Source organism: Myripristis murdjan, chromosome 14 (genome assembly GCF_902150065.1).
Source record: "Myripristis murdjan chromosome 14, fMyrMur1.1, whole genome shotgun sequence".
NCBI classification, from domain to species: Eukaryota; Metazoa; Chordata; class Actinopteri; order Holocentriformes; family Holocentridae; genus Myripristis; species Myripristis murdjan.
This window is the reverse complement of record NC_043993.1, coordinates 32,462,406-32,480,592: the sequence shown is the minus strand read 5'-3', so window position 1 is coordinate 32,480,592 and position 18,187 is coordinate 32,462,406. Positions and strand designations below refer to the sequence as shown.

The 18,187-nt window shown below is 39.9% G+C and overlaps 1 protein-coding gene across 2 annotated transcripts in view; it reads right to left on the bottom strand.

Moving 5' to 3' along the window:
- arhgef12b (Rho guanine nucleotide exchange factor (GEF) 12b) overlaps positions 1 to 18,187 on the bottom strand; it is a 58,727-nt gene that overhangs the window by 35,994 nt on the left and 4,546 nt on the right. For both annotated transcript variants that reach the window (XM_030069094.1, XM_030069095.1), the window contains exons 2-5: positions 5,580 to 5,671; positions 1,617 to 1,715; positions 1,486 to 1,535; positions 539 to 596 (exon numbers count right to left, since the gene is read on the bottom strand). In XM_030069094.1, coding sequence (XP_029924954.1) covers positions 539 to 596; positions 1,486 to 1,535; positions 1,617 to 1,715; positions 5,580 to 5,671 — 299 coding nt within the window. The remainder of the gene's footprint in view (positions 1 to 538; positions 597 to 1,485; positions 1,536 to 1,616; positions 1,716 to 5,579; positions 5,672 to 18,187) is intronic.

Sequence of the window (18,187 nt, the reverse complement as noted above, 5' to 3'; positions counted from 1 at the left end):
ATGGATGGGGAAAAGGTGAGACAAGAGGTAAATAATATGAAATCAAGTAATCTACAGGAAAGTCTGTACTTTGGTGAGTTGAGCAGAAATTAAAATTCACTCAAATTTAATGTGTTTACATGTGAGATGCATTTTGCGTGTAATATAGATTATTACATCGAAACACAATCCAGATAAAAGACACCAATATTTAGTCTGATGGGGCTCGAGTTCAGCTGGTCTTCTCATAATGAGCCCCTCCTGTAGCACGCCGTGTGCAGCCGTAGTTTTAGTAATCATCACATGTGATTATTACGAATGCCCTTTCTCTGAACTGAGAAAACACAGGAACAAATAAAAAAGTGTGAAGCCTCGAGAGAACATAAGGCCTTCTTGAACTGACAATGCCTTCGCCGTGTTTTGACCCCGACAGAAGATGATGACTATCTATTTGTTCTATGGCCTAATGGCTAATTTGACTTAATAACTTGACGTTGCTGATGTGAAATGCAAAGCGTTTGCATGCAAATGTGATGCAGCGTTCTGTGGACGTACTTACATTTTATCAGCTTTACAACCTCGATGTGGTTTGAATGTGTAACTAAGGTGCCATTGACCTGCAAGAGAACAAAGAGCATTACGGGTGAATTTTAAATGCCACCTCAGTACAAATTAGAAATTTTAGACATTTCATGATTTTGTTGAACTGAACTGATTTAAAGAAAAAAGTTGAAGGATCTGCCTAACACGATGATACCCTGGTACCATCTGATACCCCCCCCCTTCTTTTTTTCTCTTTCTTTCTTTCTTCGTCTTAAATTGTGCATCACTGTAATGTCTCTTTTGTTATGTTATGTGAAATGTGGTGCTGTCACTGTCTTTTTTGTTTTTTTGAAAAATTAAAAATGATAATAAATAAATAAATAAACAAATAAATAAATAAATAAATTAGAAATTTCATCTCAGCGTCTATGTGGCCTCCTGTCACTAAACACGGTGAACGCCAGCTCGGACAAATGCTTGATTATTTCGCTGTGTATGCACTCGTCACCTAAGCTGACCAATGGGACAACATCTCAAAAACAAGAACTATATTTCTTTGACATCTTTCACACTACGGTTCCTCTCAGTGGGTTCATCACTGTTGTGCAACCAAGCTTAGTTCAGACTCACAGAACTTTATTTTAAATCATTATTGAATTATCATTTAAATATTTATTTATTTATTTAAATCATTATTACGGAGATAATTTCCAATGACGATGAAGTGTTGCAACCAGCAGATACACAGTATACTGTATATGTGAAATTGTCATGACAAATATATATAAAATTGTTTTTTTGTCTAACTTTGAAGCAACTTAAGGAGAATCACAGATCAAAGCGTTGAGGGGTTTCTGGCACATGAAACATGTATAGTACAATGACATGTAGTAAACCATCCAAAATCAGACAGAGATCTGTAGCTGACCCTGGACATGCAAAAGGCGAGTAAACAAGGCCCACCTTAATGATCCTGTCACCTGTCTGGACACCAGCTCGCATCGCAGCGCCATCTACAGTACAAGAGACACGGCACAGGGCAGTGAGAGATGCTGCTTCCTCAGATGCATTTGTGTGCACAGAGTCTTACTGACCTTTTTTGACCAGCTGCACAAACACAGGGTTGTCTCCACTCACTGTCAGCCCGAAGCCATTCTTGTCTCTCTGGATAATCACACAGCGTGGGACGAGACCTGCAGTGTACACACACACACACACACATACACACACACACACACACACATACATGATATACAATTTGGTGGGGGAGGAAAAAAAAAACACACCATAGAGAATCTTTTAGCGGCCAAAATCCCACTGCAGCACAGCAACAGAGCAGAGCGTCACATCCAGGTCATATCCCAAATATCTAAGATTATCTCACTGCCTGGAAGAAATTATTGTGTCTGGTATGGCCATTAGAGGAAAATCTCCTCGACCCACAGGAAGTGACGTCAAAACTTAGGCGCAAAATAGAAACTGTCTCACCGAGATTAGATCTTTTGCTTCCCTCATCCCTGTGATATCCTGTGGTTTAACTGGAACACAGATTTTCATCCTTCACTAAACATGAGTGTGCTTTACTGACATTAAGAGATTATAAATTAATCCGAAATTCTAACTGCTAAGAATGGGGAGGAAAAATCCATTCACTTAATTATTGCCATTCCTTTATTTTTGCGATTTTTAATCTTTTTTTTTTTTTTAATTACTGAATCAATTTAAAGTAAATTGATAAGGTATCACATGAAACTAGACAACCTAGATTCAAGATTCAAGATTTTTATTCGTCACATGCATGATGTACGGGTACAGCAGCAGTGAAATGCAATTGCAACAACTCCAGCACTGTGCAAGTAAAAAATAGATAAGAATAAAATAGATAAAAAATAAAATAAAAATAAAATAGAAATAAAATAGAATATATATATATATAACACTCCTATATACAATATACAACCTATGTACAATATACAACAATATACAATAAATCCAAATAAGTACAAAGTAAGAAAGGGAATAAAAGAAGAGTGAATGAATGGGAACGTGAAAGGCACTGAACCACATCCACAACTGAGCTGCAAAACCCATTCAATTCAATTTCAATTCAATTTTATTTATTTGTATAGCCCAGAATCACAAATTACAAATTTGTCCCAAAGGGCTTTACAGAAAAAATACAAAAAAAATACAACATCCTCTGTCCTTAGACACCTGAAGAACAACCCGCTCTGACGGAGGTTCGGAGTTGGCGTGAAACCATGAGATCAAGCGACAGAACCCGATGCCCGGTACTGGGATTCAGGAACTGTCAACAACTAGCAAGAGGAATAAATATTGCTTCAAAGTTCGTCTAAGTTTTGGTGAGGGAAAACGGGCATGGCGATTTTAAAAAGGGCTCCTTACTTAGAAATAATGTTCAGGTTCGGGTTGGGTTCAGTCATGCAGGCATTATTCCAGGTGTTAGTTGCAGGTTGCCAGGTCAAACCATTCTTGCTTTTAATGGCAGCGAGGATGACGTTGAGCCTGCCATCCAAAAAAATGCAACGCAACTGTCCTGCCTGCTGTGTTCTTGGCACAATGGCAGCATTTATGCGTGGATAACTGGCCACATGGATTATTGCAATCAGATGCACAAACAAGGGCAAACTGCACTCAGCTGCAAACATTATGGGCATGTCTGCGCCGCAATATCATTAATGCAATATCTTTTGTGAACTGGGCAGATGGCAATCGCAAGTGATGTGCAATTCACAGTGTTATTATTAGCGGCGGTGGCGGCAATGCATTCTTTGTGAATTCGCCTAAACAATGTCTAAATGACTACGTTATTTCTCCTGGTGTCTCCCCATATAGTTTCTAGGAACAGTGTTAAACCATCCAGGCTGCTGGAGTGTATCAACCTCATGCACCCTGCCCTTTCTTGCCATTGTCTTTGTATTTCCGGTTGCTGGACTTCATGACAAAGATACCAGCTTGTGTGGAATAAATCCGAAACTAAATGCACAATGCCTATGTGGACAAAACTGAGCACACAGTCCTTGTAATAAAATTAACTGTAAAGAGAAAAGACAAGCGGCGTATGTTTATTCATAAAACTCTGATGCACTTGGAAAGCTCACAGATGCCTTGAAGTGGAAATACAAGAGCAGGAAGACGGTGACATTCATTTTGCCTCGAAACGCACCACGGACAGGCATGGTTAATCCTGTTTACGTCCATTCACCCTCCCAATTCGGTAAATCCTATCCTATCGCACTGGGAATCAGTGACACTACTCTGAAACTCAGCTGAGTCACTCAGGCTCCCGCAGACCGGCTTCACCAACACCTTTTAAATCTGAAATATCTGCTTGTCGCTCGGAGAATGACTTTCCTCCCGGGGCCACTGAGCAAGTTCAGCGTCTGCGTCTGCAATCTCAGTCCGGTTCTCCTTCAACTCTCCCCCAGGCTTAGCTCCAAAGTGGAAAGCTGAGTGGATAATTGGTTGTCTTCTGCTCTCCGTGATGGAGCTGCAAGACTCCAGGGTGAGGAAAAGGGCAGGAGGGATTATTGTCAGCCCTGCACACCCTGGCAACCACCGCAACGACTTCTTCCTAAGAGCCGCAGTTTTCACAAAAATCACCCTCTAATGCAACTGCAGTCCAGATAGTGGAAGTCAACTTAAGACCAATCAATACCACAGCAAGCCACACATATAGTGATGCTGGACAAACTGTAATATACTGTCAATATGTACTCAACAGCAACGGCAGTGATAAAATAAAGAGGCACAAATACAGTGGTGGAAAAAAGTTTTCGGACACCCTTAAAATTTTACACAATCTCACAATCTCAAATATTATCATGAAATATTTGTGGAAAAATCTTTTTTGTGTTTCAAAAAGGTGTGGCTGCATTAGACAGATACAAACAAATACAAATCATATTTTTTTGTTTATTGTTTACAAGAAAAACTAACAAAACTAAATTCTTGACAGTGTAATCTTTATCTTCAGGCGTGTTTCCTGCGTTAGGTTCCTTGTTTTAGCCATTTTTGTGTCTGAAGAACTTTCAGATGTGCTGGCTTTATATAGACACCAAGCTCGGCAACAACAATTGTGTCTTTTAATAAAAAGAATGACCTTCATCACTGGTACCAAAATGACCCAATACTCAAAATTTATTATGTATTTTTATGGAGCCAATCAATTTGAAGTTTTTAATGGCTTTTTTAGGATTTGTTTAGTATTTTGGCTGTGACTGTACTAAAAGAAATTGCACTTGAAGACCTAAGAGTGATTTGTTAATGCAATATTTCACAAATGCATGGGGTGTCCGAAAACTTTTTTCCACCACTGTATTTCAAAATGTAAATGAAATGTGGGTATAACTTTGTTCAAGAAGACACAGACCAGTCAACATTTATGTGACTGATGTAAAATGTTCAAGATACAAGGCTAATGGAATCAACTTAAATTATGCATAATTATCTTTCTCAGGTCACAATGTCAGCAGCACATAATTTTGAGATGGGAAAACAGATATGGTATGGAATAATTCCCAGCCTGTTTAGTTTAGTTTAGTTTGAGCAAATAAATAACGGTCAGCACTGCCATTCAGATTGGCTGGATGATGACTGCATACATAAACATTTCATTTTAAAGGTGCACTATGGTGGTGAGAGCCAGATAGACTCACGCCATCACAGTTGGTGCTTATTCCACGTCTTTTTTCCAATTGGAGTCCAAAAGGTCCTCGTGAATGTGGTCCTGAATTTTTTTGCTTGACGTGAAAAATCCCAACACGTGCAAAAACACCAATGACACAAATTTCTCGATTTTGCGTCATTCCTGATGTGGAAATTCCCGTCATTTGCATGGACCGCCCCAAATTTGCATCAATTCGCACCTTTGCATTGACTTGGTATGCAACTGCGCTGTGTGACAAACTCGCTTCGCATTTGGTCTAAACACACAGTAACAAAAACATCAAAATTCAAACTAAGCAATAAAAAAAAGGAAAAGAAATCCTGATTGCCCACCTTATTTGCTGTGCCCAGGTTGGCATGTGTCTTACCTGTGGGGTCAAACTCATGTTTGAGGGAGACTGGAGATTTGTCATTCTTCGGTTTCTTGTCTGGAGGGTCCTTGTTGAGAATGTTCGGGGTCCTGCAGATACAAACAAACAAGCAAACACTTATAAAATGAACGTGTCAAATAAAAACTGGAGATCAGGGAAATAATGACAATTTGCACATATTCAATTTAGCATACTTTACGCCTCTTTTTGTCACATTTTGAGTCATTTTCTACATTACAAAGATCACACACACACATATCAAGGACAGAAATGAGTCTGCGATGTCTGTCCCATTTCCCTCGGGTCACAAGAACTGCATCAAGTCCTCATTTATGTAATGAGAGCAAACTTCAGCTTCCTGACATCCCAAACATGCCCGAGGCAAACACTTTAGAATGGCGGAGGAACCGTAGGGGAGACTGGGGTAAGTTGAGCCAAAGGGTAAGTTGAGCCACCCCCTGTTGCTAGGAAACGGTAGAAAACATTGATCATTTGACCAAATATTTAGGAGGAAGGCATCATTTTATGGAGTCTGTGAAGGTAAGAACCACATGGGTAAAGTGGTTAGACATTTATTTCCAAAAAAACATTTTTTACTCTTGAAAGTGAATTCAATCTATCATCACTTTCATGAGAATTGTGTTAAGACCAAAACAGATCATTTTAAAGTTGTTTTATACATTAGTTGTGGTATCTGTGAGCTACAACATGAGGTCATAAACCTAACATAAAAGTGCACCATTTTAGCTGTGGGGACTAAAAAAGTCGAAATGGTAGCTCTGGGGTAAGTTGAGCCCCATACACTTAATAAGTGTATTTTGGCTGTAGCTGAAATGTCTTAAATATTAAATAAATATGAAATATTGAATGAATGAATGAATGAATGAATGAATGAAAAAATAAATAAATAATTTAATTAATTAATTAAAAAATAAAAATAAAATAAATATTAATTACATATTAAGTGTATGAGGTAAGTGTATTTTGGTTCAATGTTCAAATATGTTACGTTCATATGTTCATAACTGACCTTACTATCAGCAAGGACACCAAGAAACTAGTGTTCTAGTGTTTTCTTTCCAAAAACACAGCTGTTAATGTTCTCTTCCCAGGCGCACTTTAAGGCATGTTAAAACAGCTGTTTATTGTACCTGTTGGATTGTGTTTAATACATAAAAATACACATGAATGTGAAGAAGTGACTGTTATTTAGGGAGGGAGAAGGTGAGGGAGGGGTGGGATGGACGTGGGGAGGAAGGTGGGGGGGTGAGTAGGGATACGGCTCAACTTACCCCACTCCTATGCTCAACTTACTCCATACACGGGGTAAGTTGTGCCACAAGACCACTTTTTTTTGGACATGCTATATTACAGAAACAGTTATGTTTACACTCATTCTGTTTGTTTGAAGAGATGCACAACATCCTGAAATATATGCAGATATATTAGTTAGGGACAAAACTATGATCGCCTTGATGTAGTGATCCTAAATATGAAAAATGGCTCATCTTACCCCAGTCTCCCCTATCGCTTCAACAGGGTCGAACAGAGGCAGGAGCTTTAATAAAAACGATTACTAACTTTGAACTCGACCACTGCATTTGCAGGAATATCTTAATCCATTAAAAGTCATTCATCAGTGACATTTTCACTCTGTGATGTCAAGCGAACAGCATCACAGCGTCACCCCGACCGCCAAGTCCACCTCTCGCTTTACTGTTTGACACCAGGCTGCTCTCATGTTGTAGCATCGATTTGTATTTTAGATATTTTATGTGGTCTTTGGGTGCAGCGGCATAAATGACAGTGAGGGAGACACATTTTTCAAGCTCAGCGCACCTTTTCCCATCATTATGAACCACATCACACCCTCCATAATGCAATCAAGTGTGTAAAGGTGTGCTCAGTCACAGCGACCTCTTCTTCTTCTTCTGTGTTGTTTGTCCATCGTCTGTGACATTTAGCATGAACTTGGACTTGGGGATTTTTAGGGCCTTAATGGGTTAACCGCTTGTAGACTATTGTCACGAATTCGCCTCAAACCACTTCCAGTCTTAATGCAGCCGAGGTGGTGTTTGTATCCCACTGATGCTGCTGATGCAAACTTCACACATACCAAGAACTGTATTGGAAGCACTCTACCACCAATAATTTAGCATCTGATTGAAGGAAGAAACACAAACAATTTATTTTTGCAGATAATTGTAAATAAATTCAGGCAGTAAGGGGTTAAGTGTGGCAGTTTTTCTGATTGCAGAGATTCATGATGAGAGACAGAGACGCACAAACTCACACTCACATTCATTTAGTGCGGGTGCTGTGCAAATTTTGACACAAATTGCCTGTTGTTGTTATTATTATTATTATTATTATTATTATTTTGTGTGTGTGTGTGTGTGTGTGTGCTCCTTCTAGCTTCAACAATACAGACGATTGTTGAAAAGTTGCAAAATGTGCATGAGCTGGGAGAGGATTACACTTTCAGTAAATTATGTTCACTTTAAAAAAAAAAAAAAAAAAAAAAAAAAAAAAAAGCCCATGTCCCTAACAGATGATGCAATTTCAAAAATCTGTGATTGTGTGAAGGATTCAGATCCGTTCTCTGCCTGCCATCAGGGACCTCCGAGAACAACACGTTCGAGAGCTCAGACGTTCAAAAAGACGTTCAAATACATAGAGTCACAAAAAGTAACATCAGGACATGATGAAAAGAAAGGTTTGCTTACTGAATACCTGTGAAACAAACAGTAAACAACTTATTGGAATCAGAATTATTGAAGAATTCAGTGCCACAGCAGTCTGGCACAACAGACTGAGTTTGGTGAAGTCCAACCAATTTTTTATTGAAAATCTGGGATGCCTGAAACTAATTCTGTACCAGGATGCATTTGAAATTGTCAATCCCCTGGGCTCTGCTGAGAAAAAACACAAAGTTGTTGCAGTTTATCTTTCGATCACTGCAAAAACGCAAAATCTTACCAAGATTATTTGTCTTATTTCAAGTCAAAAATGTCTTATTTATTGTCAACATATCTCATTACACTTAAAATAAGACAATTTTTTAGACAATTTTCACTTGTTTCAAGTAAAAATTCACTTGAAACAAGTGAAAATTTGCTTGTTTCATTGGCAAAATTTGCCAGTTGGAAAACGTGAAAATTCACTTGAAACAAGTGAAAATTAGCTAGAAACAAGAAACAAATTTTGCCAATCAAACAAGCAAATTTTCACTTGTTTCAAGTGAATTTTCACTTGAAACAAGAGACAGTTGTCTAAAAACAAGTTACTTTTGAGGTGATCATGTCTTATTTTAAGTGTAATGAGATATTTTGACTAGTAATAAGACATTTTTGACTTGAAATAAGACAAATAATCTTGGTAAGATTTTGAGTTTTTGCAGTGATTGCAAACTCGTCTGTTCATGCGCGGTCCAATACTGACCACGTGTCCCTTGTCTGACTGTGTGGAGAGAATGACCTGAGACAGTTTGGATGTGCAAAGGTGTTCTCAGAGATGTTACAGGATTTAAAAGATCTGGAGGAAAATGGAATAGCTGTGGGTGGTGAAACGGTCAAAGGGGCTCTAATCTCGGTTCACACAGCGTCGGCGGGTTTACTGAAAACTTTAGTCGCTCTCAATAAGCCCGAGTCTCAAAAAAAAAAAAAAAAAATCCATGATGGGATTTCCTTGCAAACATGAAATCACTCCTACTCCTTGCAACAGATACAGACCGATCACCATGTAGGAGGAAAATGTTTTATGCTTGAGGGCGGACTACTGGTGTAAGGGATTAACCACCTGCACAGATAACAAAACTGGGGGGGGATTTTCATTGGACAACTACGTCTTTTACAAATCAACAAGTCAGCAATTCAGATTTAAGTGACTCACTCGGACGGAGACACTCAAATACGCTCTCAGTTTGCATTCAAATTATCATTCGAGGTACGTCAGCCGCTCATGTGCCCTGACCCAGCTGGGCCTCGCGGTTCTGGCTCCACAACCGCTTTGAACTCCTCGCCTGTGACCACAAAGAAAGACATGTTTTACTGCTGAATGTGGACAGCATTCCCTTTTAAAGTCTTTCCAAATAACCGGCAAATTCTGCAAAAACTGTGTAGTCAAACAAACGGGATCCCATAAGCGGGAGGATGGCAGACTAGGTGTTCATTTCACTGCTTGGCTAATTAAACATTCATGTCCAACGTGGGAGGCCAACTCGATTATGGTGGTTCTTCATATAAAAATAGCAGCGACCCCCACCCCCCACCCCCTCCCTCCTCGCCCCACACGCCTCCTCCCACTCCTTCCGCGGGGGGCGTTGTTTGTGTTGCTGTTCCTCCCCGGACAATGGGGGCCCTGGGCTTTTAACAATGGCTCTCGACGTCAGCGCCAACTTACTGCGCTGCGGCTTTGTGGGACAGATTCCCGGAAACAGAGACTAGGGCTTCTGGCTCCGCTCCCGTTTCCTGAATGTGGGAGAAGGCTGGGAAAAAAAACAAGGAGGGAGATGGGTGGGAGGACGCCCATTAAGTGTCTCGCAGAGAAGACAGAAGACAGGGTTTGGGAGGATTTCATTTTAGCTCCTGGAGCGTGTGAATCATCCTATTTGAAGTTTCCTCACATAGCACAGAAACTTTATTTAAACTGAATTAAATGGAAACAGAAGAGATCCGCTGTTTATTTCCTGATAGAAATTCCTCTTTGCGATCAAAATGATATGTCACCGAAGCAGACAAAACAACTGATTCGGATTCCACTCTTCCAGACACAACAAAGCTGTAACAATGGTGGAGAAAAGGGATTAAATTACACTGAATATTATGGCAGCGGCCTTGTCTTGTTATCTTGAAGTGGAGGGCCCGAGTAAAGTTCCTCTGTGGTCGGAGCAGAGGAGATTACTCGGAGCCGATAAGGCTGGCTAGGCTGCCTTGAGTGAGGACAGATTCGTCCTGGTCACTGGGTGGCATCTGCAGCAATGGATAAGAGGGAGGAATTTGGCTGATACTTGGGCCGTATTTACACTAAGCATGTTTGCAGCAGCCTGTTTTAACTCCGAGGCATTTCCTCCTTTAGTTTGGGCAGGTGAGCACAATAGCATTCATCTGGTGGTTTGAAATAACAGCACGGAAATGCCCCGAAAACTAGGCCCTCGGTTCTCTTTTAAGCGAGATGCAGTGCAGCTCCACACAAGAGATGGTGAATTCAAAAAGCACGGGCAAGTTCATTATGCTTAAATCACAGACTAACTTCATTGGATGGCAGTTCGGCGAAACTCTTTCCAAGCTACTCGTGAGTCCATGTGACGTTTGTTTACGAGGCCCAGCTCATTCACAATTTGACAGAGTGAACCTAAATGAATCAAACACAAAAAAATGCAATAAAGTAAACTTGAACATTCTTAGTCCCTCACACTTACTCGACTCCACTAGTTTTGCTGAAGAGGCATTGCTCCAACTACGATAACAGGAAAACCTGAGTCGTGTGCTCTTTCCGTGCTCTTCTCAGCAGCTGATGAAGTGCAACATTTTGCTTAGACTGTAAATATAGATTTTGACAGTCGACACAACCATGCATTTTGGGTCTCAGTGTGTTTTGTTTGACCGGTGCAAAGAGAAGTGTGGCACTGGGAACGCAGGCAGAAGAGCAACTTTTCGATTTCCGGTGAAAATTGGTCATTTGATTTGTTCTGTAAGACAATAACAGCTACGCTTAAATTTGAAAATGGTGATTTGGCGTTGAAATACAGACTGGGAAAATGGACCTTTTTGAAAATGCTGACACAGGATTGTCATGTGATCGAGCCCGTAGTTGGGACTGAGCATCTCGTTTGCCAAAAATCGTCCGTCCACACTTGAAAAGCAACGAGAAAACTGCCTGAAAACGCACGTGGAAATTCAAGCGTGCTGTATTGTGGATGGAACGCCAAAACCAAGAGCTGGGTCTGTGATCATCATACCCCTCTGGATTAAACAATTAGCACAAATGAACTTCAGGCATACTGATCAGCCACAAACTATTTTGGGAGTCAGCATGTTATGTTTTCTGAAATTATCCTAAAGCGTGCTAGCTTTGGCACCGGTCACTTTTGACAAATGAAGCTGCAAGAAAGGCGCTGAAACATTGCTTGAGCTTGCTTCAGCGTCACCGAGTTGGCATCGGTGCACGAATACGTCCTGCCTCATGTAGATTTCATTTAAATGTAGGCATTTTTCTATTGTTGAACTCAGTTGCCAAGTTATCTTGGCATCGACGAAGCAGCAAAGGTTCAGAAGTTCATGAACCCGGGTTACAGGAAAAAGTCATCAACTCCATGTGAAAAGTTGTCTGGGACCACAATAAAAGGGAATCATTAGTTTACTTATTGTGTAAGTGTCTCCAAAATAGTGTCTTTTGGATGACTGTGGGCTAATTTGTTCAAAGGCTTTCTTTGCTTGCTTGTTGCGCAGTTATCAAAGGAGGAAAAGAACTAAGCAATCTACTTGTGCCTCAGATACCAAAAATACCAGAGAATTCCTCAGGGATGATAACAGCAAAGGAGTCAACTCCAGAGGGTTGGAGAAACCCAATAATCTGCCTCGCAGCCTAAAACTCCATTCTTTGTTTTTGGACAGGATTATTTCAGTCCATAACAAAGACTGAAGCCTTCGTTTCTAGCGCCAAACTCTAATCAGGCTTGCATGAAACTCCAGTTCGTTCCTAAAAGAAAATACAGATCTTAAGAGTTTTTATCTCAGCTCAGCTATTTTTGTCTCTGCTTTTTCCACATGCACTCAGGGCAAAGCTACATTCACTGGGTTTCAGTGTGTACATGCAATTCAGTGTTGCATACAGCTGTAACCGTCATTCTGTTTGAAAGTTTGAAAGTTAAAATCCATCGAGATTCTCACTGGGATTTTTTGGGGGGGGTGAGTGGAAATGCATTTTCATTGGACTTACACTACACACTGATAAGGTGACAAAGAGTTTAAAACACGGATAAAACACAAGAGCTGGCAAATACTATGAAGATAATTTCTGATATTCCATTAGGATTCATTATGTTTTCAAAATTTTTTTGATAAACCAATGAATAATTGCGTTATTTTCCAATATTTTTCCTCATCATCTGATTTGTTGATTGAGTCTGCTTTGAACTCATTACTTAAAAAAGAAAAAAAAAAAAAAAAAAACAGCTGGTAATACCAGTGTAGCCTAATATAAATACTTATTGCTGACTCTATATTCATTATTTAGAAGCCTATGGCTTATTAGAAACTCAGAGCCTTAAATTATATATATAAAAAATAGCAGCAAAAAACGTACATAACCTTAGGTCTGACCTGGTATCATTAATCAGTAAATAAACATAATTACTGCATCTCATTTTCCACGGGTGAGACTGTGTTCTCCTCACAGCATCTGGTCTCTGACCCGCCTGCGCCTTGGTCGTTTGTCAAAATCTGACATAAAGCTTTGTGTGTATGTAGTGATGAATGCACCCAAACTGAAAGAAGCAGGAACAGTGAGACAGATCTTGACAGGACACATTTAGCTAAAATAATCACTGTGGATATTTAATAATATTATATATATATATATATATATATATATATATATAAAAAAGACTGCTGTATCAGTCCAGGTTAGGTTTCTTTGAGAAAAAAAGGGGCACTGTATCGTCAAAGTAAGCATGAAAAACCAACATTAATGTCCATACTAATTATTTTTAAACTGGCAGTGGAATGGCCACAGCCTTTCACCGATGAGGAGGCCCACTATCTAGCAGTAGTAGATAATACTTTGCTTGACTTGCTGATATAGCACATAATTCATGATAACGGCATCAAAAGCATAATGACATCATAATTGCATCATGTCACAATACACTCTACTGTATCAAGACTCACATTCACAAGCCATAAGGCAGTAATATTTCCCACAGGGTAATATATTTATTTGCTCACAATAATATAATCACACTGAATTACATCACAGTGTCTTTTCAAACATTAATGTAATAATAAAATATCATGCATTACGAATCTGGTATAACCAGGTTACGCAGCTCTTTTAAAGTCCCACTCCACTCAAAAATATGTTTCTCTTATGTTTATACCCCCTGAAATGTTTGATGTTGACTATAGTACGCTATACTAGTATCTAAACAAAGCTTTTCATTAGAGGTGTGTTTTCACACTCCTCTGCTGAAGGTGGAGGTGTGTGTGTGTGCCAGCTGGATTTAATATGTTACAAATCCAACAGCCAATCAGTCGTCAGCTGACAGCGTCCAGCTTTGCATATCATTAGCAGCAGCACTGCCGGTTGCAGTGACAAAAAAACATTTCATGGTTAGATTATCAAATATGGCACAATGTTCATGGCTATCGCAGCATGGGACCTCCTGGTTGGGTGAACAGAGCTCTGGTTACGAGGCAGGGGTGGGCGGGGCCAATTTGGCAAGGTTTAGAGTTACATTTACACCATTTTATGGCACTATGGGAACTTTTTTCATGGAAAAACTTCTACATATGCAATATTCATGAACAGATTATTTTAGGGGCTGATTAAAGAACTGGAGGGGGACTTTACGTAACGCATTTACCACCGGAACCTATATACAATGGTCTCTCATTAATCGCGGGAGTTAGTTCTAAAAATAACCCGCAATAGGCGAAATCCACGAAGTAGTCAGCTTTATTTTTTACAATTATTCTAGATGTTTTAAGGCTGTAAAACCCGTCACTACACACTTTATACACTTTTCTCAGACAGGCATTAACATTTTCTCACTTTTCTCTCTTGTTTAAACTCTCAAAGTTCAAACCTTCGTAGAAAAATAAGTCCAGTAAAGAAAAGCATGCAAAATTGCACTAAAAAAAATCTGCGAAACTGCGAGGCCGCGAAAGGTGAACCACGTTATAGCGAGGGACAACTGTACTTCTTATCAGACATTAAATGAAATATGAGCGTTCTTACTAATGTTTCACATTGTCTGATTATTCATGAACTCATTATATTGATTAAAGTGACATCCAGTGTCCTGCTATAAGAGTCATGACAGAGGAGATACATTTACATTTACTGTAGGTTTTAAATGTTTAGCTGCTGCTCACATAAAAAAACAAGGTTTTGGATCAGGTTTTAACAGCTCAAAAATTAGCTCAGGTAATGCATGAAAAAAATGCAAAAATCATCTTCTGCACCTATTGCACCTCTCACATTTCCAAAATGCAGTGGGTAAAAGGCGGTGAAATTTTAGTGTTCAAATCTTGGTGATTGTTATGATTATTATAAACTACGAGACTTCCCCAGGTTTTAACGTACACCTGTCACACACACAATGACTGTGAACGCTGAAACCCATCTGAAGATTGATGAAAAGAAGCTGCGCGATATGGTACAGATATTTACTTTGTCTATGTATTGTCATTGGCCAGGATCTGTAAACCTTGTTCTCCCATTCGCTGCAAGTAAGCCCTGCTTGATCAGTGCATTCGATCACCAATTATATCACAGGTGTTCTGCTTTGTTTGAGAGCCGATGATGGTGTAAACCAAAACGGTTTCTTCGTTTGAGCACCTCTTGCTTTTTTGCACTTGAGCACCATGTGTAATTACATTTTTTTTCTCTATGTTGGACTTTTCCCCTCTGTGGCCAGTGTGCGGTTTCTTTTTTTTTTTCAATCTTCAGTTTAACCCTTTGGAGTCAGGGCACCTGAAGTAACTTTTGCTTTGGACTTATTTTGAAAGAACACACACTGCTCCAAACAGATTACCATCTTCAAATCCAGCATTTTGTTGGGGAAGCCCACAGTGCAGCCTAGTGCTTTTTAATGAGGTTTCAGATTACTGTGAGTCACAGGCATATTAGTGTCTGGGTCTTTGGCTAAAAAAACAACAAAAAAACAACAAGTCTCCTCCCACCTCCATTCATCAGGTAATACAGCAGTAAAGTATCTAAAGAGAACCCACTGTTCCCCTCTCGTATAACATGAGGAAGAAGCTTGATGTAGTAATTATGAGGAAGTATTTCGATGGAGTGTTGCCTCTGTCAACATATTTCCAGTTGAAAGCAAGTGGATTGAAGCGTGATAAACATGGAAAGTGGCTCCAGAGAACTTGACTCTCATCCGCCTCATTATAATCTTCACAGATGCTGGATTGTTCCAAATGGAAAAATCCCATCTGAGTGGCAGTCATGGGAAAAGGAGACAGGGGTTTTCACTGTTGTGTCGTGTTGCCGCTCTGTCACTTAGAAAATTTGTGTGCGTGATGATGGAGAGAAGTAGCTATTAAGGTGAAAAAGTTGTTTTTTCATTTCATTGCGACTTTAGATGAAGATAGCATGATCTTTTTTTTTGATACTTTATTTTTTCAGCGATTCAGTGACATATCTGCAGCTTAACTGCTTCCACATTTACATTTCATATCACAAAATGTTTTTTTTTTTTAATAAAGAACACAAAAAAACAATACAAAACAGAAAAGCAAAACAAAATGAAGATAGCATGATCTTAGGTCAGAGTGTAAAATACTGCTTTGTCATGACAACTAACTTAAACACTAACGCAGTGTTGCATGAGCTGGACTGGGATCTCAAAACTTAGTGTCATAGCAACAACAACCACAAAAAAAAAAATCAGTGATCAAGATAAATGCTGCTGGCCCAGACTGTTATATTGTATATGGAGTACAATGACACTGAGCTATGGTTCCTAGCCGTCCTGCATGGCTGCTGCCAGCAGCTCTGTCTGTCAGGAAGGGCTGCTGGCCTGGTGGGCCTGACAGACATTGCTTATAAGTGATGTCACCGCTTCCAGTGAGGGCCTCGGGGTGGGGGTGGGAGGGTCAGGAAAACACCCAGATCAGCAAAACCCTGTGACACAGAGCAAAAGAGCCGGTCCATGGCCTGCAGTCATTAAACTTAACATACTTCCTGGCTGTGAACATGCCCTTTCTTTTTGGGCCTCATTTGTGATTTATATGAAAATGAATTAAAGCGCAATGATTCAAAATCCCTCAGTCCCTTTAGCACTAAAAATGTAACTGGTAATGAGACAGTTCATTTACATCAGACACATTAATTTTGGACAAATGCTTGTTTTGCGTCTTTCCTTTGTGTCTTTGAACCAAATTAAAGTCCCCATGAAATGACCTCACGTGGCTTGCACTTCCTGTAAAACAGAGGATCTTAAATGGTGACATCATCCTGCACTAGTGCGTGTAAATTAAAATTTCAACCAATAAAACCTTCACAAATCTTGACTGACATCCTGTTGGGTTAGGATCAGTGTTTGATCTGTCCTATTGCACTTGTGAATGATCCTTCCCTGCACCGTGTCCCGTCCAAACATCCAGTTTCAACAGGAAATACATCAAATCAAGAAAGAAAGAGTCTGTTTCATGGGGTCTTTAAGTGAATGATCCAGTCATTGATGCTCTGAGGAAATATCAGTCCAGGAGGAGAGACCAGAGAAAAGCAGAAAAGCCAGAACAGGAAAGAAAAACCCAGATTTTCAGACGTCCTGAACATCTATGACGCTCAGATGTCTCCAATGAATCCTTGGTTTGGGCAGCACAGTCGGGTGCTTTGATCATCAGAAGTCCAGCATTTACCACATCATGTAACGTAGTCCTGCTCTTGATTGAGACAATTAAAGGAACTATTTACCCTTGCATTTTCTTACACTTTTATATATATATATCATCAATTAGCGATGATCAATAAATAAAGTTATTTTGTGATGAAATGTGGCTCTGAGCCTGCAATTACCGATATCCTATTTTTCCAGGCAGATCTTTTGACAATGCCAAGAGAAGGGAGTTCTGTGTGCTGTGTACATATGTCTGGTGGTTCAAATTACCAAAGAAAGATGATAAAGAGAGCATTGTATTTTACACACTGCTGACAGCAGATCAACAAGGATGTGAGCTGTGGCTGCGATGCATTCTTGGCTACTGTCAGTGCAGAAATGTCAAACCCTTGGTGGGTCCAAAAAGAAGCTCTTGTTCTTTGGCCCTGTTTCCACGTTGCAGTACCATGCGTCCTGAGTGATCTGATCAGAAGTGACCAGCCCCAGTGAGATCAGGTGTGGACAGGACACAATGCATCCTCAAAGCCTCCGAAGAGCCAATCGCTCAGGCCACGTTCAGAGGCGGTCTGGGACGCTTTTGTCTGCATTGCATTTTAAGTGTAAACAGACATTTGTCCCAGGATGCACTGAAGGACAGCCAAGTCCCCTGTCTAAGCACTGCGCCTGTCTACCTGATGGTTGTTTTGCCAACGTTTTTTTTCCCCCTGGTCTGTATTTTCTGACACACATCAGATCCACAACTGTGGAACAGCCCCCGACTGCTTCAGCTCTCAAGTTCAACTTCATGTTCAATTAATTTATCAAGTGCAGCTCAGAGCCTGACCCTCTGAAACCCACTGGAATAATTTAACAATCTGAGCCTCAACTGATGTGAGGCTGTGAACAAAGTGGAATGGAAGTAAAAGAAGTGCACAAGTGCAGCTGAGATACATGTTCATTCATTGCATTTCTTTTAGAGCACTTCAGCTGATGTGTAACAGCATACTTTGGTAGGAAATTACAGTAATAATTTACAGATGTGAAAAACAGA